This window comes from Canis aureus, chromosome 32, assembly GCF_053574225.1.
Source record: "Canis aureus isolate CA01 chromosome 32, VMU_Caureus_v.1.0, whole genome shotgun sequence".
NCBI classification, from domain to species: Eukaryota; Metazoa; Chordata; class Mammalia; order Carnivora; family Canidae; genus Canis; species Canis aureus.
In genome coordinates this window covers 41,661,936-41,686,438 of record NC_135642.1, presented here as the reverse complement: position 1 = coordinate 41,686,438, position 24,503 = coordinate 41,661,936, and the positions used below count along the sequence as shown (strand labels likewise).

The 24,503-nt window shown below is 42.4% G+C and overlaps 1 protein-coding gene across 5 annotated transcripts in view; it reads left to right on the top strand.

The window, feature by feature from the left end:
- NPTN (neuroplastin) overlaps positions 1-24,503 on the top strand; it is a 69,718-nt gene that overhangs the window by 34,155 nt on the left and 11,060 nt on the right. For all 5 annotated transcript variants that reach the window (XR_013370556.1, XR_013370555.1, XM_077881803.1 and 2 more), the window contains exons 2-5: positions 2,178-2,525; positions 7,399-7,570; positions 11,107-11,201; positions 21,740-21,873. Coding sequence is in view for 3 of the 5 variants with exons in the window: in XM_077881803.1 (XP_077737929.1) it covers positions 2,178-2,525; positions 7,399-7,570; positions 11,107-11,201; positions 21,740-21,873 (749 nt within the window). In the remaining 2 variants the exon portion in view is untranslated. The remainder of the gene's footprint in view (positions 1-2,177; positions 2,526-7,398; positions 7,571-11,106; positions 11,202-21,739; positions 21,874-24,503) is intronic.

Sequence of the window (24,503 nt, the reverse complement as noted above, 5' to 3'; positions counted from 1 at the left end):
ATCATAAGTTGACGATACTCTGTGCGTGGTCACATTTGAGAGGACATAAACTCCCCCAGTTCACAGAGAATGTGAGAATAAGAGCTTGTAATTTCCATTTAATGATGGAGTATGATTAAAACAGTACTCCTCTTTACTGCTCCCTAGGGATTTACCAATAACCAATTTTCCATGGTGATTAAACCAGTAGTAAAATGGACAGAATCAGCTTCCTTTACTGTCCTAGTTGGCATTGACTTTGATCGGTGGGCAGGTGGTTAGTTTGCGAGATGAAGACATGGCTCCTTGATTACCACTTTACCTGGACGTGAGCTCAGCTTTTCATTGTTGGGGATTGGTGTTTTTTTTTTTTCTGAAATTCTGAAACTTGCCCTAAATCTGAGAATGACTTTTTTTTTTTTTTTTTTTTTACTTCTTGGAGCCTCTGGTAGATGGTTTCTTACAAAGAACTGATACTATCTGAAGAGGTAGTTCAGAATAGCATTTCAAGACAGAAGATTTAGTTGAAGGCTATTAATTACTGGATTCGTGTCCTCCCTAGATCCTGAATGTTTTATGAATTGAAAGATTAGTATGATTTTGGAGGTCTTGACCTCCAGTTAAGTAAGTATAGCACATTGTTGCAGAGATCATGCAGGTTTAGGGTTCTGAGGTCCGTAGGGTGAAGTTTATCTCCAAAAGCAAGTACTTTTAGGGATATAAATGGAATGTTTTCCACTTGGTAACCTCCATTTTTAGTCAGTTCTTCATGTTCTTGGTTTCCGGACTGTAGGAAAACGGTTCCATATAATTTATACCTTTCCTTTGGAATGTTTTTAATCTGATGTTGCTAGATCCTGGCCCCACTCTGCCCAACACAGAGGGGTCAGCTTGATCCCCAGGGAAATTGACCAGCCACTCAGTACCTCTTTTAGCTTCTTGCCCTGTACCTTGGGACACTGCTTGAATTGGTAGAAATGCCGATGAACCCTAGGTGAAGTAAATGGGTGAGAGAGAGTATGCTTGCACTGTGATTTAGCTTATTATGGACCCTCCTCCAAAGTTCTTCAAGTAAGTCTGGATTTTCTACTCTCTTTCTGCCATTGCCACCATGTCTTATGGGAGTGTAACCTAAAGCAAATTATGGACGAGTGGAGGTAGGCATCAACTTTAATTCCTGGCAATGCCTGGCAATGTTGTTGAGGCCTAACCTTCACCATAGAATTTATTTCATCATTGTACATTTCTTATTCTTTCTGAGCTGGCCTCTGGGAGCTAGGCAACTAAACTGTGTAGACAGAGCCTGTCAAGTACCATGGTTATTTTTAAGACTGACTTTTCAGCAGAGTTCTCTAGCTGTATGAACTTATGGAATTGTGGAAGGCATAGTCCCTCTATTGGTATTGAGTTGGATTGCTGTTAACGCTGGTTTCACCGCTGAGCGGACCCCCATAGGAATTCTCACTCTCAAGTACAGACTGTCTTGTTTCCCTGTGCCTGAGTGAAGGTCTGCATTCAAGTGGAGGCTAACCTAGTCACAGATCACTGGGCCGTTTGTTTGCCATAGACCCAGGGAAGAACAGGATGTGGAGGAAGTCTCCTGAACTCAGGATGGAATCCTGCACGAGAAAGAATTATGCTACCTTTTCAGTTGAAGTTTGGACTTTGATTCCCAAAAGAAGGCGTCATTAGGTCAGTTAATATTTCTTGAGGCCCACAAAAGACATGGCATCTCTAACAAAGTGTTCACCCATCCAAAAGAGAGATCCTGACTTGGCATATAGACCTCCTGCCACTTGCGGTTATCTTTCATCACTTGCCTGAATTTGAAAAGGTAATGGTTTGTGCTCTAAGGAAAGAGACTCTTCCCCCGAGACCCGAAGCTTTCTCATTCCTACCAACTGGGCCCATTGCTAAAACGCTTTCCAGTGGGCTTGCTTCTGCCTGGCTAGCACCTGGGCTGCCCCAGCTTGAAATTAGCCTGCCTTTGCTTCATAAGCTTCCCAGGGTGGTTCTTCTTCTAAAAGCTTGTATGAAATGCTATTTACTGTCTCTTTATAGTTTAAAAATGAATCCTTTTTGTTCTTTGCAACTCATTTGCTTTTTTCTTTTCTTTTCTTTAAATTACTATTAACACCTGTTGATTCTTTTTTTTTCTGATTGGCCTGTCACTGCATTCCTGCTCCCCCTCCCTCTAGCTGGGTTTGTCAAGTCGCCCATGTCAGAAACTAAGCTCACTGGGGACGCCTTTGAGCTGTACTGTGACGTGGTCGGGAGCCCCACGCCAGAGATCCAGTGGTGGTACGCAGAAGTCAACCGGGCAGAGTCTTTCAGACAGCTGTGGGACGGTGCTCGGAAGCGCCGTGTCACCGTAAACACCGCCTACGGGTCAAACGGCGTGAGTGTGCTGAGAATAACCCGGCTCACCTTGGAGGACTCTGGGACTTACGAGTGCAGGGCCAGCAACGACCCCAAGAGGAATGACTTGAGGCAAAACCCCTCCATAACATGGATTCGAGCCCAGGCCACCATAAGCGTCCTTCAGAGTGAGTCCAGCACCCTACAGTAGTAGTACTGTAGTCATTAGAGGTGGCCCGATGACCCTTCCCTTCTGCTTCCTTTTCCTTTTCCCCAGTATGATCGCTCACCCCACCCCTTGTCTTCGTTTTTTCAAACCCACGACCCTTCTGGTTGTAGTGTATGAAAACATCTGTGGCAACTTTTTTTTTTCTTTGACGTCCTCTCTACCTCCCTCATTCCCTGACCCTTTTCTGTGTCTTTCTCCTCAGGAACAAAGAACTTGGGGAAATCCGTGCCTGTCCAAAATCATCTGCAATGGGAAGAGGTGGGGAGGGAGAACTGGGGGAGGGGGGGCTCAAAAAAAACACTTAACACTCCTAAAACCAGGCATTTATACCAGGGTAGTGTTGAATTGTTTCTTTCCCTCCCCTTTTAATTTTGTAGTAGGTTTCCTGCTATCCTTTTGCTGATTTATTCTCTGGTGCCTTTTTATTTTTGTTTCTCTCCCCAGTCTAACTACTTTTATTTCTTCTGTTGATCTGTTTGAAGCTCTCTGAGTAGCTGCCTTCACCTCTATGGTTTTAAGTTTGTGTCTACCCAGCCTCTTCCCTCACTGTGACTTGGTGTCATCCTGTTCTGTGATGGGAATGTTGCCATAGGTGCAGTGTGGTGGTGTGTTTTGGTTGTTGGGTGGCATGTAAGCTTGGATATCTCCATAGTTCCAGCTCTTTTTCTTTTCTAAAACAGTGGCATGTGCTTCTCTGATAACAGCCCTCCACTACAGCAGTACACTCCTTACTGGTCCTGCCCATCCAGTCTCCTGTTCTCTTAAAAGCAACAGCCCGAGATTTCCTTTGTATGTCTTGCTGTTAGGCACCAGGTGACACTAAACTGCAAAATTTTTTTTTTTTAAACCCCATCATGCTGTTTCAAAGTCAGAGTTGCATCTGCTTCCTGTTCACAGATTGACTCTGATGACTGACTGTTGGCACAGTCCTCCTTATCCCAGAGACTGGCAACCCCAGAAATAGTTTGGAAGCCATTCATACTGGCCTTTTCTTGTATTTTGAAAAAAGAAGAAACTAAATTCCAACTAAGTGATGAGGGAGAGCCTAAGCGGCTGGCTCAGAATTCTTCTCTTCATCTGTTGTAGCGGGTACAAGTAAGACATTAGACCCGGGAGCTTTTGTGGCCACCTCTTTTTCTGAAAAGTGTCTTGCTACTCGTGTAGTGGGAAGGAGAGGGAGGAAGAAGCCACCACAGAGCTAGTGCTCCTGGCCAGGAAGAGTTAGTTCTAGCCCCACATCTGACTTGATTTTAATTGAGGGAGCATACTCTACTTAATGGAAAGATCCTTTGGGTTTTTGCCTTCTCTTCAAGAACTCAGACTTATAGCCAGTTCTGGCTTAAGGAACTGATTGATTTAGAAAGAATAAGTAAAAATAGTAAAAACATATTTATGAGGAGTTTGATAATAATGCAGGAAATAATAGGACATGGGCCCTGAATCTGTATACTTATTTGGAATATAGCAGATTAGTTGTCTATTCTTTATAGTACCTTAGAAGATGCTTATGAAGAGGATAGGTCTTAGGGGAGAGAGAGGAGAGGCTGCTGCAGCTGGCACTGTTCAATCAGAGAACCTGCTTCTGGAAAGGGGAAAAGAAAACCTTGTCTATGTGAAAATGGGGAATATTAACCCAGCAATTTTCTTTTATTTAACAGTTTTTCCCTTGCACGCTTCCTTCTCCTGCCCCCCCTGCTCCTTTCCTTATAAAACCAGAATTACCCAAATGGCCACAAAGATCTGCAGAAGTTTGTAGGCATGGACTGGGCTGGGCATTTGGTACTTGTACGTCCAGGAGCTTGACTCAAGTAGACTCCTAGTTAAAAGGTCATGCCTTGGGGCTAGAAGATGATGAGTCTTTGGGGGGCACTTACCTACCAATTCAGTTTTGAAAATACGTAACATTCCCCCAGTTTACTTGGAAATAAACTTCCTACTTTAGAAGTGTCTGCATGTGGTTAAACCAAATCCTTGCCAGTTTAAGTCTTATCCCAGACTTCCCCATCAGTCAGCCCTAGTTAACTGTTTTAGAGAGCCAAGCTGCTGCTGTTACTTTTTAAAAACATCCTGAATTCACTCTAATTGGATTGTTTTGTGGTCTTAGCATCCCAAGGACATTTGCCTCCAGGAGGTGGTTGAAGTCTTCTAAGGATGACTTCTTGATAGTACTTTTCCCCAAAGCTCCTTGAGTAAGGTAAGGCAGGAAGAGAAATATGCCCAGTTTTTAGGTATCTCTCTGGCCATAGCATGTTCTTCTACACAAGAGTGGTGGTGAGGCTAAGGATCTCCCATCCACTACTTCTAAATAGGGAGTCAGTGGCAAGTAAACATTTTTGTTCATCTCTCGTGGACTTTCATGCGCAATATTAAACCACAGAAATAAAAGCTCCACCTTCATCCTGGTGCAAAATGCAGGTGTGGCACCCTGGCCAAGGAGCTTTGGTTTAGCACTGGTTTCCATATACAGCAATCATCAGAGGGAGGTTACCCTACCCCACAGCCCTCCTATGTTGCAGAATCATATTTAAACCTATTTAAATTATCCACTTGCTCCCAGCTGACTCTCTCCTGGATCTTTAACACGTAAGGGGAAAAGAGCTTTCCTTTGCCTTCCAAGAATTCTTGGCAGAAAGTCTCCAGGTTGCTCTCATCACCTTCTTAATCTCCTTGAGCTGCAGTGGGCATTTGCATCGTCACAGGTAAGAGTAGCATTTACTTTGGCCTCCTTGTGTTGAAACATCTGGAAGCTCTTGGCCTCATCCTCAGAGTTTACCCTTTCTCAGTGCAGTCTGAGAAGAAGAGCCAGAAGGAGAGTCCCAAATGGGACAGAAAATAAAATTGGATAATAAAAATTTAGTAAAAACCTAAAAGTGTGTTTGGGTTTTAATGTTGCCTTTATATTTTTAATTTCTGTGGAGTACTGGTTCTCTCTTTTGTTTTTGCTTGGTTTTGATTTTTCTTGGAATTGTGGTGCTTTCTGCTGATGGTGTATGTGCGCCTTCCATTGCAGGGTTTGCAGCCGTTCTGCTCGACTTAAGGCCCAGGGACTTGGCTTCTGTCCAGTGTGTTTTGGAAACCATGGGACACCACTGCGCTAACGTGTTTACATGCATCTGCTTCTGTCTTAGTGGCTGCTATGCCTCCATTATCTGTACATAGAGACCCTGTTTGATGTTACCAGTAAGGACCAGTGCTGAATGGAAGATAACCACTATCCCTTTGCCAGAGTTGGAAAATAGTGAGAACCCATTTAATTGAACAGACTTAAGGATTTGCTTTATTTGTCACAGTTTTCTTTGATATGAGCTCCGTAGTCAGAAATGTTGCATTGATTAAGAGGTCCTTGGGCATTATATTTTTCAAGTGTCCCATGACTTTTCCATTCCATCCCCCTCCCTGCACAGGGAACAAAGCTTATTAGTTCCAGTGCAGGGAGTGAGTTCTATCCTCAAGAGTTAAGAGTCAGCACTGTACTGCATAAAATGGTGTCAGGTTGCTGCTACCGAGTTGTCAGGTGCAGGGAAATGAGAAGTTAATCAAGAATTTCTGAGAAACAATTGGAAAAAGAACAAAAGAGGAAATACCTCTAATGTGGATGGGAAAAGTTTAGAATTCACCTGAAAATGTCTGACCAAAAGTAGAATAGCAGCTAAGCTTAGGAGAAGATTAGAGAGAGGAACAACAAGACAACAAACAGACATCTTGACTTTAATATAGTGATGGAATTCAAAAGGCTTTAAAGTACGAACCTTCTAGGAATGATAGAGTGTGCCTTAAAACATTTCTGCTCAGTGTGTTCTAATATTTGAGGTTATTTTTATAGATTTTAAACTAATGACCCCAGGTTATCTAAGCCCAGGAGAGAATCAGAAGATGAAGTATATAAATTGCTATAGGGTGGAAAGTGTGTGTGTTGGGGGTATGGAGCTGGGGGAGGGAGGCAGAGATAGAGAATTTAGTCAGACGTGTGTTCTAGGCCCAGTGTTGACACTAACAATAACTATGGCCTTGCACAAGTCATTTTCTGTTTCTAGCTCTTAAAGAGTGGGATTCAGTGAACTCTAAGGGCCTTTTAGCTCTAAAAATGCTAGGAGCCCATGATACCAGCACATATCACACTCTATGTTATCTGCACAATGGAATGTGTTTTAAATAACAATTCTGAAAAAGCTTTGGGAATAAATACGGGCTGGAGAGAAGAACTGTTGATGGTTCCTTAAGAATTTTCCCTTGGCAAAATTTGGAAAATGCAATAGACTTCTGGCAGGAAATTTGCTTTTAGGATCTACACTGTTTCTTTCTACATAATTAATGGCCATGGCTGGTTTGCCATAGGTTTATCAGAATTAAATGTGGGAAAAGCCATACATGTATTATCTAATTATAGCTATTACTGTTCCAGGGCCTAGTGACTCCACAGGGAGTTTATTAGTTATATACAAATGATACTGCTTTTGTCTTCAGAACTACAAGGTGGAGCCTGGTTTACTAATTGAAGCTGAATTGGTTGGTCATTCTTAAATCATGAAACGGTGGTGTTCAAAAGTATAAGTGGATTGTTGCCAGTACAAGTACCCGTAATACTCCCATTCTTTTCACGTCTAGGCCAACTGGTCTTCAGGCTGTTGTCTGCGCTAGTGGTCATTTGCTTATAATCATTGTTTTTTCCTTTCTTGACTTCCTCTAAAGTGGTAAAGTGAAATTCCTCATGTGGTGGTCCTGTCTGCCCTCCCTCTTTTCTAGTCTCCCCATCCTACCCCATCTGATTCTCAGGCCAGGGCTACAAAGAATGGAAGGCTATGGCTCCCTATCACTGTGCACTCTTATTACAGAGCCAAGGATTGTCACCAGTGAAGAGATCATTCTTCGAGACAGCCCTGTTCTCCCCGTCACCCTGCAGTGTAACCTCACCTCCAGTTCTCATACCCTTACATACAGCTACTGGACAAAGAATGGGGTAGAACTGACCGCCACTCGCAAGAATGCCAGCAACATGGAATACAGGTGAGAGGGGCTAGCAGTTCCTGGGAAGGTGGAAGGGAGCATTGCTGAGCTTACTGTGGACATTCATAATCCACAGCTATGTTATGAAGGAGACACAGAAGATATATATGGTCTTTCTCCAGAGAGTCTAATCCAGTATATCTGGGGTGAGGCCCAGGAATCTTTGAAAGATTTCCAAAGCATTCTAATGAATAGCCAGATTTGAGAGTCATAAATGTTCCCCTCACTATGATAATAGAGAAACAGAAGGCATTGAGAGTGATTTGCTTAGGGTAACCAAACCATGCTAGTCAGTAGGAAAGTCACAATTAGAATGCAGGTCTTTTGACTTAATCCAGGGGTTTAAGGAATCAGAATGAAATCTGCCTTAGGACTCTTAGAGCAAGAGCACCCTAAGTGATCTTTCTCCTGGATAGATGTCTGAGTTACCTCTTGAGATTAATTAATAGGACCATAACCTGATCAAGACCAGTGGATACAGGGCCTTTTAGTGGTCTGGATTAAGGATGGTAACCTGGAAACATCATTTGATGAAAGGGGAATATTTGCCGGCTGAAGTTAACCTGGCCCCCAAAGATTTGGTGCTTTTTTGGAATACCTAGAACACATGGCACCTCACCTTTCAGAATAGTTTGTGATTGAAAACTAATCTGGAAAAGGATTGGCTGATTCTGTTTGTCAGGTTGAGTCTGTACAAAGAAAGAGTGCACTGGAGTAAGACCAGGAAAATCTGCATGCCTGGTAGTAGCAAGGACCTTCTGCAGTATTTTGCAAAATTGAGATCTTTTCATATCCCTTATTTAATTGACCCACAATCAGGATCCTCTTTTTTTCAAGTAAGGAAACTAAAACTCAAAGAGTAATAACTCTTAACTATTTTCAAGGCCAAATAGTCTATCTAGTAAATTTCAGAAGCAAGGCTAGGTTCTCTGTCTCCTGACTTTTTAGAATCTAGGTTTTTGGGTTTTTTTTTTTTTTTTTCTTTTTCTTCCTGCTTTAACATACCATTTTAGTGGCAAGTTTAATCTATCTCCACTGTAGTTTCTTTTGATATTAAATTGGAAATATAGCCTCAGACATATTCTCATAGTTTGGAAAAGCTTAATCACATAGAACTGTTGGGTAGGATGAAAGGCATATGTTCTTTTTTTTTTTAATTTTTATTTATTTATGATAGTCATACAGAGAGAGAGAGAGAGGCAGAGACATAGGCAGAGGAAGAAGCAGGCTCCATGCACCGGGAGCCCGACGTGGGATTTGATCCCGGGTCTCCAGGATCGCGCCCTGGGCCAAAGGCAGGTGCCAAACCGCTGCGCCACCCAGGGATCCCCGAAAGGCATATGTTCTTGGTCTATTTGTTAGTTTTACAAGTTTGTATTTTTATAATAACTCTTTCAAGGTACCAGACATCCAATTTTGTTTCACCGAGGTCTTGTACTGTGTCACCCACATGGCTTTGAACTGTAGCTTTATAAATTCGAGTTTGACTTTATAAAATGCTTCCTCCTCCTCCTCCTCCTCCTCTTCTTCTTCTTCCTTCTTTCTTCTTTCTTTGGTCAGCTTATTTGCAGCTCTCCAGGGGTGTTCTGCATTGTCAGAGTTTTTCAGGGAATCTGTGTTCTCCCACATTTTGTGAAGTAATGGCTGATGAGTCCCTTGGGCCACCTATTAAGTGATCTATGGACCAGTCTGAGAGACCCTGCACCTGCTTGGCTATTGGGCTTGTTTTCCATTTGCTTCAGTTGTTTCCCAGTAGCTAGTTGAAGGGAATGATGTAGGGGAGATTTTGAACCCACAGGCATGGGCTCAAGCTTGGGAGTCATCTTTCCAAGTCTTTTCAAGGATCTTAGAGTTAAGTTAGTCTGAGCTCTGAAGATACAGCTGCTGCTCTTCCTCCAAACTCTGGAACATTTGCTAAGAGCAGCTGACTTGTGTCTGTTTTCTCTATTGGGAGCATATTGATTTAAGAAGAGCCCCTTGTATCACATTTAGAAGACTCTTGGCTGTTCCTCTAAGAATGTTATGCTGCCGCGGGTATGCTGAGGTAGTCCTAGGGATATATTGTCTCTCCTCATCCATGATCTTTTGGGATGAACAGTAAGATGGATAAATATATTGAGCCAGTCAGTGGTTAAGGCTAGGGGTTTTTCTCAGACATTAGTACAATGTAGATTTGACCATCACAAGTACCACATTTTACCACTGAGCCAAAAGAGCAGGAGCTGTATGATGATCATCTTCTGATGTAGATTTCTCTTCAGTAATTAGACACCAGCCTTTCTATGTAAGTTTTGGGGTATGTGTATAAAGCCCTAGTGTACTGAGCTGGTGTGAAGCTCATTGTCAGGGGCAAGAAAGCTTGTTTAGGATCACCCTGTGGAATTCAGAGGAAGTGCTGTTCTAGCCGTGCACATGTCCTACAGTCCTTCTTGTCACTCTGCTTAACTTGATCAGGATCTCTGCACAGCTGTTCACTCTGAGTTTACATTCATTCAGTCAATTGCTCATTTATTCATTCATTCACCCTGCTATATTTCAGGCCAGGCCATGTGCACTGGGTATAGAATTATGCAGCAATTCTATACCCAGTGCCTGTCCACATAGAACTTGGTCTTTTGGGAAACTGGACATTCATCAACCAATCACATAAATATATAAATATATAATTATATGTTTTGATGCATGTGTGTGAAGAATTACACTGTAGTATGAGCAAGAATGTCAGGTAGAGGGATGTCACTTTGAGGGTAGGAAGAAATGATGTGAGCCAAGACCGATGCGGAAGGAGTTAGATTAGGCTAAGAGTGATGGGAAGAGCATTCTCTGTAAAGAAACATCTTGTGTCTAGGTTTTGAGGAAGGAACAAGCAGGGCACATTGAAAAAGTGAAAAGAGCCCAGCAGGATTAGGAAGTGGCTGAGATGAGCATAGGAAGGAGATCATGCAGGACCTTAGGGTTCTAGCTGTACCTAAGTATCTTAAAAGTTTAGCTGCATCTCTGTGGCTGGTGCTCTGATTACAGGGATTTGTTCCGCCCACTATCCCTTGGATCCTGTGAGTGAGATTAAAAGGCATGGTACCGAAATACTGTGTGGGAAGAACAAAACTACCAAAACAGGGTCTTTAAAAGGGGAGCACAGAAGAAGGTTTGTGGTTTGCCTTTTTTCCTGCTCTTACTTATTTGACTAGAAACATGAGGTAAGCAAGAAGGTTTTTTTAGTGATGGCTCCATCCTCTATATCTAAATATAATCTAGAGTATTTTGTACAGCCCTCTATTTTGATTACTTGTTTAAGGTTAGAGACCATGTATCATTCCATCTTTGTATTCCAGGCACCCAGTAAGGAGTGAAGCTCTAATGTTTTGTAATACGTGGAGGGAGGTTTTTGCTTTCAGTTAGGAGGAGGTGAGTTGCATTCAGGGACACGGTTTGGAGAGCAAGGTCCCTGGTTGCCCTTTTGATTCTTATTTTGTTGTATATTTTGTTGTGTATTTGTTCCCAGCTTCCTCACTTCATTTTTTTTCTCATCTCTGCAGGATCAATAAGCCGAGAGCTGAGGATTCAGGCGAATACCACTGTGTATATCACTTTGTCAGTGCTCCTAAAGCAAATGCCACCATTGAAGTGAAAGGTACAACCCAACAGAGGCTGCAGTGTGAGCCTCTCACTCTCCTTCTGAGACACTACTTTGGTCTGGACTCACATTCTTCAAGCTGTTCTTGTTCCCAGTACGGGAGGCAATAAAACATTATGGTAGGACCACAGGCTCAGGAGCTTAGCTGCCCAGGTTTAAATCCAAACCCTGTCATCTCTTAGCTCTGTGACTGTGGCAAGTTCTTAACTTCTTTGTGCTCCCATTTCCTCATTTGTAAAACCTACCTCATGGGGATTGTAAGGAGGAATAAGTAAGTTAATGTGGTAATTTGAATCATATGAAATTGCTGTTTCTGTATGGTAAAAATGTTTGAATGTTGGCAGCTTCATATCATTCAACCTATGTAAATCTCTTAGAACAAATAGTGCCTTACAAATATTATACATAGATCTCTCCAATGGGCCAGCAGAATCTGGAAAAATACAATGTGTAGGATGAACATAAACTATCTGTGGATGATTCATTGGAATTTTAATAGAAACTGGGTGCATGGCATCTTAAAGATGCAGCTGCATCTTAAACATGTAGCTGAAAGTTCCCAGAAAGGAAGGGAACTCTAGGAGAACTGTAAGAGAAGGGACAAGTGGACTTGGTAGAGTTGGAGCTACCTAACATCGTGAATCCAGCTTTCCTGTGTTACTTCAGAGAAGCAGCTGAGACCCAGAAAAGTGCAGCCATGAACTCTAGGTCACAGAGTGGTTTGAGACAGAACTAGCGTTAGAACTCATGTCTTGACTCTCAGGCCCATGTTTTTCCATTTTATAAAATGTCCAGAGGCAGGCAGGGCACTTGTTTGAGGACAGACTGAAGAGATGAGGGGTTTGGGGATTTTTTTTTTTTTTTTTTAGTCTGAATTTTGCTTAGGAAGGATACAGACTTCTTCTTTAAATCTACAGGTGATCCTTAGCAGCTGGAAGGATAAATTTAGGAAATGGGAAGGTCCTATAATAGGTATTCAGATCTGTCTTAAAATAATTAGAAGACTTGGGCAGCCCAGGTGGCTTAGCGGTTTGGCGCCGCCTTCAGCCTAGGGCCTAGTCCTGGAGACCCAGGATCGTGTCCCACGTCGGGCTCCCTGCATGGAGCCTACTTCTCCCTCTGCCTGTGTCTCTGCCCTGCTCTCTCTGTGTGTCTCTCATGGATAAATAAAATAAAATCTTAAAAAATAATAATAGTAATTAGAAGACTAGAAGTTTAAAGAAAGGCTTAGATTCTAAGTTTCAATTATATGTTGTTATTAAATGAAAGTAGTGTCTTGCTGACACAGCCCTGACTTGTAAGTCAATGTAAGGACAACCAGTATCTCTCCTCTAGCTGCCAGACTGAATTCTAAATGCCTGAAGGGGTTGAGTCACACTGGTATGGTTACAGTCCACGTAGGCCAGACAACCTGAGATTTGATTAATTCAGGGCTTTTCTTGGAGAGGTCTGAGTTTATCTCTGTTTTTGACGGATGACAGATTTGTTCAACACGATGATGGAGGTATGAGAAGACCTTTTCTCTAAGCCAGTCAAGTGCCTGTTCTTGCCTGGGTGAGCCGGGCTATGTGGGGAGTTGTTTCCCTCCTCCATGAGGTACTGGTGGCTGTGCAGCATTCCAGGCTGAGCCTTTGGCACAAAGTCCCAAGCGTGGAGGTAACAGGATGGGTGAGGGAGGGGAAAAGGTGTGTGTAGTTAACTGTCCTCCCCAAGCCTAAGGGTGTTTACATGCAGTTGCAAGTCCTGGCTTCACTGTGATCATGCTGATTTGGCTCTAATAATTTCTAGCAGCACTTTCAGGAGCGGAGACAGAAGTGGTTTCTCATCGGGTTGGCTACTAAAGTGGCCTCCAAGGCATCTTTCCTCACTTTCCCTTCAGCAGATAGAAGGTCGTAGTCTGGAGCAGGAGAGAATAGGAAGCTGCAGGCAGAGTTTTCAAAGGAAGTTAAAACTTCCATGCTTCTGATTTATCGGCATGACTGTGTGCTGCGCTATTGGATTTTACTGCCCAGCAGCTCTGTGAGGAAGATTGGGGTGGGAGGTGATATCCTGATTTTAAAGGAGTAGACCCTAAGAGAATTCTCTTTTGTAGAATTCCTAAAGCGTATTCTGTGATTAGCTTGGACAGATACATTAGTCTCTCAAAATTCACAAGGAATAACAGCTGAACTTTTAATATCTTTTAGGTGATTATTAGTTTAGGCTGTAAAGACTGAACATTTGACTTTTTCTGTTTAACTTTAAAAAGATTTGCCATAGTCCCAGGATCATATTCTAAGCTAGGTGGTTGGGGTTGCAAACTGCCCTGCATTGAGAGAGAAGGGGATAAGAGGCGTAGGGGAGGCATTGCTTCCCAAAGCATTTTCATATAAACTCTGGTTTTATTTCTTCAGTTGCCCCTATGGTGGGGTAAAAGATAGTTATCTTTTTATAGCTATAATGATTTTAAAAATCTGCTGATTAATACAGGTAAAGAGATCGTTGTACTTGAGAGAGATTCAAGAAACTTAAGTGACCTCTGCTGAAAGGAGTCTCTCAGATTCTTCCTTTGTGGCTTAACTAAATCGGCATTTCAGGGCAGTATAATTTACACCATACAGATAGATTTCTTTAGCACCTGTTCTGCAGTCCTCAGTTCTTCCCCCACCCCCCGCCCCCGTTCGGCTTTTATTGCAGTTCAGCACCTCGTCCTGGGGTGTTGTTTGAACTTAGCACTGTGAGGAGTGAAGGGCTTAGACGAGACCAGAACTGGGCACTGTATAGCAGCAGATCACCACGCCCTGAGTTACTTATGGTGAAGAGAAAAGAAGGCTGAAGGAGTGATAGGGAGGGCACCTGTTCAGGAACAGACCTGAAGTGGCAGTGTTTTTCTATCCTAGCCTGTAGATCCCTGTCAAGAAAGGGGTTTTGAAAATGGTAATGTCTGCAGGTAGTAGGGACGGCCTTGCCTATGAAGTAGGGTTTGTTTTTTTTTTCTTTTACTTTTTTTTAAAGGCCAAGAATGCGGCACAGTGTAAACAGGAAGATACTATTACTGTTTAGGATTACATTTCTTAGGTATCTGGCAGGTGACCTGAGCAGATGCTGGGGATGAAAGAGCAGGGCTGGCCAGGGGAGAGGAAACCGCAATGACTAGACCTTAGTGGGACCTCTGCCCCGTAGCCCAGCCTGTCTGGGGATCCTCTTAGATAACTTGGGGGAGTCATCGTTTCCTCAGCTTTTTGACTCTTCAGGGGTTGTGTCTTCTAGAGACTGCACAGCTTGTTATAGAGTATTCGTGAATGAATAAGTGTTGAATTTTCTATTCCTATGATTATTTAACCTTTCTAACTCTTACTCCCTCTCTCTTCCCCTTTCTTTTTCTAAAATTTTAAAAAGAAAAATGTGCTTGTAACAAAGCACATTAAAAATGTCCATGTAATTTACAAAAAAAGGAGAAAATCCCCTTCATGACTCTCACCCTGTCCTCATCACTCAATTATTTTGATTAATCCAAGAAACAAGAATTTGAATTTTATTTTGTTTTTAGAAAAGGATTTTGGTGGCCACAAAATCCTTTGCAACAGATACGCCACTGCCTCTTGTTAAAGGTACATCCCTGCCCTAGGAAGGTCTGGGTTGAGAGCCTTACTTGTTTTATTAGGCTCAACATTATGTCTCCCTGCTCACTATTCATTTCAAGTGAGTTTCAGTCTTTGGGGGACTCTGGTAAGAGCTAAGGCTTATCATGGTTTTATCATCTATCTATCTATCTATCTATCTATCTATCTATCTATCTATCTATGTTTTTCCCTCCATACTCTCAGCTTTCTTTGTATTTTAACGTTATGACTAAATGTTAGGATTTCTGTAAGTCACCTTGTTCTGCATCCCTGTTTACTACTTTCTTGTATGGCCTTACAAGTGATATATTAAAGTTCAAACTAGCTGACATGGACTGTATGGTGATGACAATATCATGAAGGGTAATAATACACATCTCTCATTTGTACAGCATTTTCAGCAGAGCATTTTCATGGTTATTTATTTGATAGGTAGCTAGTTTGATAGGCAAGGATGCTTAGAGGTACTGACAGCCTTGAGGTCAGAGCTTATGTCAAGCTGGTTCTGACTCAGAATTGCCCGTACTTGAGAAGTCTTTGAAATCAAAATAATAATACTTTGAAGCTGCTAGAACATTTTGAGCATCAACCTCAGCCCAAATAACCATACGTATTCTTTCTTTTCCTCTCTTCAGAGTGCCACCCTGACCTTTGTTGAGAAGAATGACTAACATTGAATATTAACTGTATGCCAGGCACTGTGCTAGATGCATTACTATTCTTGTCCTCCCCTATAGTCTTCACAACTTGGATGAAGATACCATTATTATTTCCACTTTCCGGGGGAGAACATGGAGGCTCAAGGGAATAAGATGAGTGGCCCAGTGTGACAGATAACCAGTAGAACAGGGGTTCTCACCCAGGCACTCTCGTGCCAGAGCCTGTGCTGCTAAGCATTAAGCCATGTTGCTGTGTTCAGCATATAACAGCAGGAAGGCCTTGGACTGAGAGAAGAAATGGGTTCTAATCCTGCCCTGCCATGAAATTTACTATGGCTCTAGCTATTCTCTGTCTTTCCTCAGGCCTCAGCTTCCACAAGTGTGATGAAGCAATATAAGATAGATGGCCTTAAAAAAAAAAAAAAAAAAGATAGATGGCCTTAGAGTTTCTGTAAGGCTCCAGTAGTCTGTGGTTCCCTTATATGGACACAAAGGAGAGGTTGGGTTATTGAAGGAAATGATCTCTAAGCTTCTTTTCCTTGTGGTAGTGGCTCTGTCAACTTCTCAACTTTGGGAATGTCACATCAGTTCCCTAATACCTCCACTCACTCCTCTCCCTATCTTAAGGGATAGTTCCTCCTTATTGCTCCCCTAATCTCAAATCTCATGCCAGGAAAGGTATGAGAGCAGTGGTTCTCAAACTGGATTTCATGTGTAGGCAGTGTGGCCTGGACTTCAGGCTTATGAAGAGCACCCGGGGGGATTATAGTGTACAGCCAAGGTTAGAATCACTGTCTTAGAGGAGACTTTACTTGCCATCCACTCAATGCTCTCACCTGCTGGAAAGGGAAGAGCCTCAGTTACAGAAGGCAGCACAAGTCCCAGACTGCTCTAGTCTTCACAACCGATGATGAAACTTCTCTTTGTGGAGAAGGCTTATTGAGTCACAAGTCAGCATCCTTCTTGCTTCCATTTTGACCAGTCTCATATTGCTTCTTGGGCTTAGCCCTTGGCTTAATAGTAAATCTTAACACTCTCTGCCTTCAGCCAAGCCTCTAAGTTTGCCTACAGCAAAGATGATGTGTCTCTGGGATTTGATAGGTTGCATAAAAGAAGCAATGAGACCATGATATGGAATCAGTATGCTTACTTAGAAAGAGCCTGCTCGTTGCCATCTTTAAGGATGGAGTTTCTTTGGAAAATGAGTTTTGCGGTTATGAATGTGCTTTGACAAGTGAGCTCCAAATAAGCTGTCCAAGTAAGAAACCCCATACCATGACCCCATTCTTAGCTCTGTTGTGTTTAACTTTGTTTAATGTCAGCTTCAGCTGAACATGTCTCCATTGCCTAATGGAGTAGTGGACACTTTCTACAGCCACCAGTGTGACAGAGAAGCTGGGTGCTTTGCTCTAAGTGTAGGCTTGGCAGGCAACAGAGGGTACTGAGGAACACGTGTTAGTCCTCAGCCATGGGCCCAGAGAATGAAATTGGGTCAGATGTTGTTGGGTGATAACTAAGACTCTCTGGGAACCCCTGTGCTGCCATTCATCGGGATATTGGAAGGCTATCCATTAGCTTATGTCTAATATTAGAGCATGTGGCTAACAAGGCCAGAGAGCAAGTTAATTTCCCAAGTGGATCTGTGATCTCTTTTAAAGGTCTCTGTTATCCTCTGTGCCTCCCTGAATGGGTAAGGGGAAGTGAGGAGTATTTGGCTCTGTCAGATGCCTCAGACCTATCTTCAGACCAGCTGACCCTGGTCAAGCAGTTTCTTGTTAAATGGCAAACCCATAGAAGGTGAGGCATTTAATCAACATAAATAGGCCATTAATCAAAATTTGTCAGTATCTGACCTGATTAAACGTTTAATCAGAGTTACAGAAGTCCTGTTTATATCAGCAAACATAGAACACGTTAATCAGTATCTCTTTGATTTCTGAGAACTCATAATGCCAGAGTCTAAGCCTTGCCTTGCCTTTCCTTGAGACTAATAGCTCAATTTAAATATTTGTTTTTAACCTTGAGTTCCAGTTATGTGCAAGACTGGTACAGAACTTGAGTTTTTAATTCTATGTAAATAGAGTTATATCTTCCTCATTGGGTGGTTAAATTACTCCCAGACTTAGTGGTTTAAAACAAGAAACACTACCTCGTTGGTTCTGTGGGTCAGGAATAGGGAGCCAATTTGTGGGGTGGCTCGGGATCTTCTGAAAGCTCGATGGGATCTGGAGGATCTGTTTCCTCGATGGCTGCCTCACATGACTGCTGTGGGCGGAAGGCCTCACTTCCTTACCACGTGGGCCTTTTCCGTAGGCTGTTGGAATGTGCTCCTGTATGATAACTAACCTTCTCCAGAACGTGTGATCAGAGAGAGAGCAAGGAAAAAGCCACACCATCTTTTGTCAACAATCCAAAGCCACATACCTACTTCTGCTTTATTTCATTTATTAGAATCCCATCACTAGGCCACACTCAAGGGGAAGGAACAATTATGTTTCACTTCATGAAGGGAAGAGTATCACCGGATTTGGAGACTGTTTAAAAACCACCACGAGTGGACTCTGAGCCCTAAGGGTCCCCACTTGCTTCCCTACCAGTACTAACATGTGCTCTGAGAGCCTGGTGACCTTTCTTGCTGTGGGTTCACTGTCCTACCCAGCTGGTGGAACAGGAACAGGCTTGCTTTTTTTTTTTTTTTTTATCCTTCACTATTTGAGCATAGTTGACACACAGTATTACATTAGTTTCAGGTATACAGTTTTGTCATTTGACAAGTTTATGTATCATGTGATGTTTACCACAAGTGTGGCTACCATCCGAGGAACAGTCTTTCTGATTGAGCAGCTACCATCAATGATAGAAGTGGAAAATATTTTCATTGACTCAGAGGCTAAAGTAATAGTTGTAATAATCTCTCTCTAGGGATAGTGATGTGACTGGGGGTGAATTTTCTCTCTGCCCACAAAGCTGGTGATGCTTCTACCATCCCAAGGGTGAATAATCAGGACTTCACTCAGTATTCTTCACTAAGTAAGAAGAAAGCAGCAATAGATCTAACCATTGAAGACCCTTTCCCATAGGTTACACTGTAAATATGGCTGACAAAGTGTGACGAGGGTAGCTAAGTTCCTTGTCTCTGTGTGTAGTAGCCTATAAGGCCATGTTCACATCTGAAAATAGAAGCCTCTGGAGAACACCAAAGTAGGTGAATGAAAAAGTCTTCACTCCTAAACACCAGGGTAGGAGTGAAACCATTCCCATCCCTCTCCTCAGTCTTGGCCTTCTCGTCTGCATCCTTTCAGAATAGCGACTTCTTAGAGGCCGTGGCACCATAAGCCAAGCCAACCCAACTTTTAGCCTTCTAGGTCATTCTAACGTGCAATCTTGGGATGAGTCCCCAAGGTAAAAGCTGATGATACTAAATTCACAGTATTATTGGAATTAGTTAGGTAACTGGGCCAGAGTGGGTATTCTCTATGGGGCAAAGTAGAATGAAAATGGAAAAATATGTCACACATACGCTGATTCCTAAAATTTATGTCTCTACCTTAGACGACTCCCCTCAGCTCCAGTCTGGATATTCAGCTGTCTACTTGAATGTTAAGTATCTTAAGCTTAACATGTCCTAAACTTTGAACTCCTGGTTTTTACTACCACCATTATTCCATCCCTAAACAAAACAAAATAAAAACAGGGCAACAAAAAAACCCACCCTGATTCTCCTGTAATTCTTTTTTTTTTTTTTTTTTTAATTTAATTTATTTATGATAGGCACACAGTGAGAGAGAGAGAGAAGCAGAGACATAGGCAGAGGGAGAAGCAGGCTCCATGCACTGGGAGCCCGACGTGGGATTCGATCCCGGGTCTCCAGGATCGCGCCCTGGGCCAAAGGCAGGCGCTAAACCGCTGCGCCACCCAGGGATCCCTCTCCTGTAATTCTTATCTTAGTAACTGGCAACTCCATTCTTAGAATTATTCAAGCCAGAAACCTTGGAGTCATCCCTGACTCTTTTTCTCTTGCATCCCACATCCAGTCCATTAACAGATACATTAACTCAGCCTATAAAATATATCAGAATCTCCTCACTTTACTGCCGCTGCCCTCATCCAAACCACCTTCTCCCTTGCCTATATGAACAGCTTCCTAAATGGTCTTTCTTCCACTGTTGTCTCTCTACACAACTGTCTACATAGTAGCCAGAGGGAGGCTGTTAAACAAGTAGATCATTTCATACCTTTTCTTGGCACTTATCAGTGGCTTCCTAGCTGACTCAAGAGTAAATGGCAAAGTCACTGCAGTGGCCTACAGAGTCCTCTTCAATCTGGGCTCCTCCGTTCACTCTAATCTCCTCTCCTACCATCTTTGCCTTGCTTACTGAGTTTCAGCCAAACTCCTCCATGCTGTTCCTTGTCCATAATAAGCACAGCTCTGCCTCACGGCTTTTTTGTCTTTTATTTGGAGTATTCTTCCCACAGATATAGGAGTGTGCTACTCCCTTATTTTCTTCATGACTGTGCTAAAATCCACCTCAACAGAAAGACCTTCCCCCCACCACTCTATGATGTATCTGGCATGTGGTAGGTGCTCAACAAATGTTTGTCAGATGCATGAAACACAACTTGAAGCAAAATGTGGTAACTCCTCTGCTTGTTATGTCTTCCCGTGATGGTGTTTTAGTTAGTGTACTGCCATGGAGCTTGCTCCTTGGAATACTTAAGATGGTCTTTACTATTTATTGCATGAAGAAAGCTCTGAGGAGGGGGGAGCAGGTGGTGGAACAGTAGGTCTGAGCAGTGACCAAGTGGCTTTGGGAGAAATTGGGTGTGGTAGGAATAATATTGAGCCAGCTGGCCTACTCCCTTCTGCAGTGAGGAAGTTTGCCTGGAAAAAAAAAAAAAAAAAAGACATTTCCTGTATAACATCCTCTTTTGAAAACCCCTCACACTGAGTAGTACTGAGCAGGCGTCAGTTGGGTAGGCAGTGGTTATAAAGACAGCTCGGGACCTCCATTTCTGTCCGGGTGCCTCTGGAGGTGGGCAGGGAGGCACAGTCTGAAAGCGGCAGAACTTTGGATCATTTTTTAAGCCAAGAAAAACCAGGCTTTTAGAGGGGGAACATGGGGTAAGCCCATGATACAATACTCTATTGTACAGGCTTCTGTGATCTCAAGATGAAATGTTTTAAAACTTCCCTATCCAAGGGCACTGGATGTAGACAGGGGCCAGAATTACCTTCATTTGGTAATGGCTGTAGAACCGAAGCATGGAACGATTAAAGAACAAGCAAAACTAGAATCTGGACCAGGCTTCTTGATTCTCTTTCCTGTCTTGGCCAAGAAAGTGACATCTGGCCTACTCTGCGTTGTAGCTTTCACATTACTATAACCAGTGAGGAGTATGGTGGAAAGTATCGTTAGGATCAAAGGAGACTAAATTCAAAGCATTGGTCTCCATCTCTGATTTCTTAGATCCTTGAAACTTACCTGATTTTTAAACCACAGGTGCTATTTCTTTGTAAGTGATCCTGTAATGCAGAGAAGACCAGCAACGTCTAGCATATCTAGAAATTCCCCCAAGATTGGGTTTATTGAGATTACTGCAAATCAGGTGTACAGGTCAGATTCTTAAACTGTTAAATCTCTTAGGACACTGGTTGAATTTCCTATTTATTCCTTTCTTACCCCTTCTGAAGGCCAGTTTGCTGGATTACCTCTTTCCCAGAAGAACCTTGCTCATTGATGCGCATCAGATAGCTTCTCCATGCATTGATTGTTTTTACATACCTTGCAATGGGACTTGATTCTAGGTGTTTGATTTCAGGGCTCTCCCATTTCCTTAAAGGAATATAGGACATTTGATAGAATCCATAATTGCTATTACTGCAGTTTGAAAAAAACCAAAAACCTATGACTGGAAAAGGAGATGATAATAGCTTCTGTGTGCATTTTTTTTTTTTTTAAGAATGTTTTAATTTAGGGCAGTTGAGCCTGTGTCCCCTCTTCCAAGAGGTTAGAGAACCCACCTACATTGTTAGTACAATTTCACATAATGGTAATCCTGGTATCTGCTTGGGCTGCTTTGTTGGGTGGGAGGTAGAGAATAGATTGGTTCCATTGCTCAGTTCTGACCTGAAGTGCATGTTGTCAAAGATTTTTATGAGGATAGGCCTAGAGACTGGCTGTATTAGAAGCAGAGCTCTGAGTCAGTAGGTGGGACCTTTGTATCCTATTCAGAGTCCGCTCTTGTGGTAACTGTTCAACACTCTTTCTTACAGCTGCTCCTGACATTACTGGCCACAAACGGAGCGAGAACAAAAATGAAGGGCAAGATGCCATGATGTATTGCAAGTCAGTTGGCTACCCACACCCAGAGTGGATATGGCGCAAGAAGGAGAATGGTATGCCCGTGGTGAGTAGGAGGCAGCCCTGATTCTCTCCCTGGGTCTCTGGTTGCTGGAGTTTCTCCTGGGAGGTCCAGACATCTGGACCTGCCAGTTGCTGCATCCTGCCATACTGGCATGGCTTAGGGTCACCCGTTCTAGTCATAAATGGTTACATGATAAATCTGGAAGTCACTGACAGTCTCCGTCCAGCATGGAATCCCTACATGATTTGTTAAAAGCTGGCTGTTTGCTAAGGGATTAGACTGATTTGCCTTCAAGGAGACTGAAGGAGTTTAACCCCAATCTTAAACATTTTTTTTTTATTTTAGTCCATTTGTCCTAAAGAATATTTTCTTGAAGTAGTTTTAATACACCTTTCTTGTTTTGGAGAAAGACAAGGCAATGAGAACAATTTAGTACATCCCTGGAACACAGGGAGTACTGATTGGGAATTGAGGCAACATGGTAAAGCGCAAGGGCAGTCTTGAACATTGGAAATCCGATAGTATCTGCTCCCAAAGATGTTTAAAAAAAAAAAAAAAAAAAAACTTTTCTAATTGGCCGGGTGATTTTTTTTTTTTTTTTAAGATTTTATTTATTCAAAAGAGAAAGCCAAAGAGAGAGAGTGTACAAGTAGGTGAGGGGCAGAGGGAGAAGCAGACTCCCTGCTGAGCAGGGAGCCCCACTCAGAGCTCGATCCCAGGACCAGGATCATGACCTGAGCCAAGTGTAGACACTTAATGGACTGAGCCACCCAGGTGCCCCAAGGGATCTACTTTTACTGAACCTCTCTGTTTTCCCGCTTAGCTCCAGCCACAGATTATTTTCACTGCTGGGGTCTGCTCACTCAGAAGGCAGCCCTGTTAGGTAGAGGAAACCAAACTTGAACATTATGGCTCTTCAAATAGTGGGAATATAGTCTCTGCCTTCTCACCTCCAAACAGCCCTTTTCCAAGATTGAGAGGCATATGGCACATCATTTGGTTTCCTGCCTATCCACTGGAAAAAGATGGTTTGTTCTTGGCACCCCCAGTCTTTGAGTGATTCTCTTTTGGTGCCTGTTTCACTTGGCTGCAGGGTGAAAGGCTGCATGCAATGCCAAGTGCTTTTTTTTTTTTTTAAGAATGTTTTAATTTAGGGCAGTTGAGCCTTTAATAAAAATAACTCTTTTCCAATCACCTATCAGCCTGTCTTCTCTTTTATAGACGGGCAAGGGGTAATGTGATGACTTGGGGATAAGATAGCTTGATGGCGCTCCCTTTTAATAAGCCCTGGAAGGGCTATCTACTCCCAGTTTTGTTTGAACTTTTTATTTTTTTATTTTTTAAAGATTTTATTTATTTATTCATGAGAGGCACAGAGACACAGGCAGAGGGAGAAGCAGACTCCATGCAGGGAGCCCAATGTGGGACTTGATCCCGGGTCTCCAGGATCACGCCCTTGGCCAAAGGCGGCGCTAAACGGCTGAGCCACCGAGGCTAGCCTATTTGAACTTTTTAAAAAGAATAATGGGGTACTTTTTTTTTAAGTAAACCATAATTTATGACAATAAATGTAAAAATTACAGTGGTACTAAATACAAAGTTTTCAGCATCCTCATTAAAAAGCAGAGAAATAAAATAACAAAATGTTGCTTAAAGATAATCTGCATATAACAATAGTACAGAAATATTAAAACAAACATGATGGACAAAGATGTATATGGTGAAAGTATATAACGTAGAACAAATGAAATATTAACATTACAGAAAGTGAAATTCAAATAAACATGAAACCAGAAGAGTTCCTTTTTATCACAGGAGGTGTAATCCAGGGGCAGCCCCGCTGGCCCAGGACGTGATCTGGGAGACTGGGGATCGAGCCCCACATCGGGCTCCCTGCATGGAGCCTGCTTCTCCCTCTGCCTCTGCCTGTGTCTGTGCCTTTCTCTCTGTGTCTCTCATGAATAAATAAATAAAATCTTAAAAAAAAAAAAAACAGGTGTAATCCAAAATAAAGACAAAGCTGTCATGATCTTTTTATGCTACATAATACAGTTTCAAAATGAATGAAACAAAAACTGGAAAAATACGGAAATATAGCAAAAAAGCAGTTAAATGGTGGCAGACTGACAGATGAGATGGAGGGAAAATGAACAGCACTGTGGAAGACTTGATCATGTAATGAATAAGATAACACAGTCTTTCATACTGAAGCCTAAATATCAGTCACTGTTAGTTATAAATATATGTGAAAACGTCCTAAGTACAAATTAATTTAATGGTATTTGAAAAGATACCCTTTAAAAATATTTATATATATTTAAAAGTTTTTACTACTGTATAGCTGACATATGATGTTACAGGAGTTTCAGGTGTATAACGTAGCGATGGACGATTCTGCACATAATGCAGTAGCCACCACCATTAAGTGCAGCCACCGTCTGTTACCATACATTGTTATTACAGTATTACGGACTCTCTTCCCTGTGCTGTACTTTCATCCAAGACTATGGGGTACTTTTGATGCTTCTCCTTAGTCATCAATTCTGTAGCAATAGGACAGGTCCCACTCACTATCTTATTATGCATTGATTAAAAAGGTTAAGGTTTCTTGCATATGATGGTGTTCAAAAACTACAGGTTAAAGGCTTGTGGAACAAAAAAAACTAATCCCT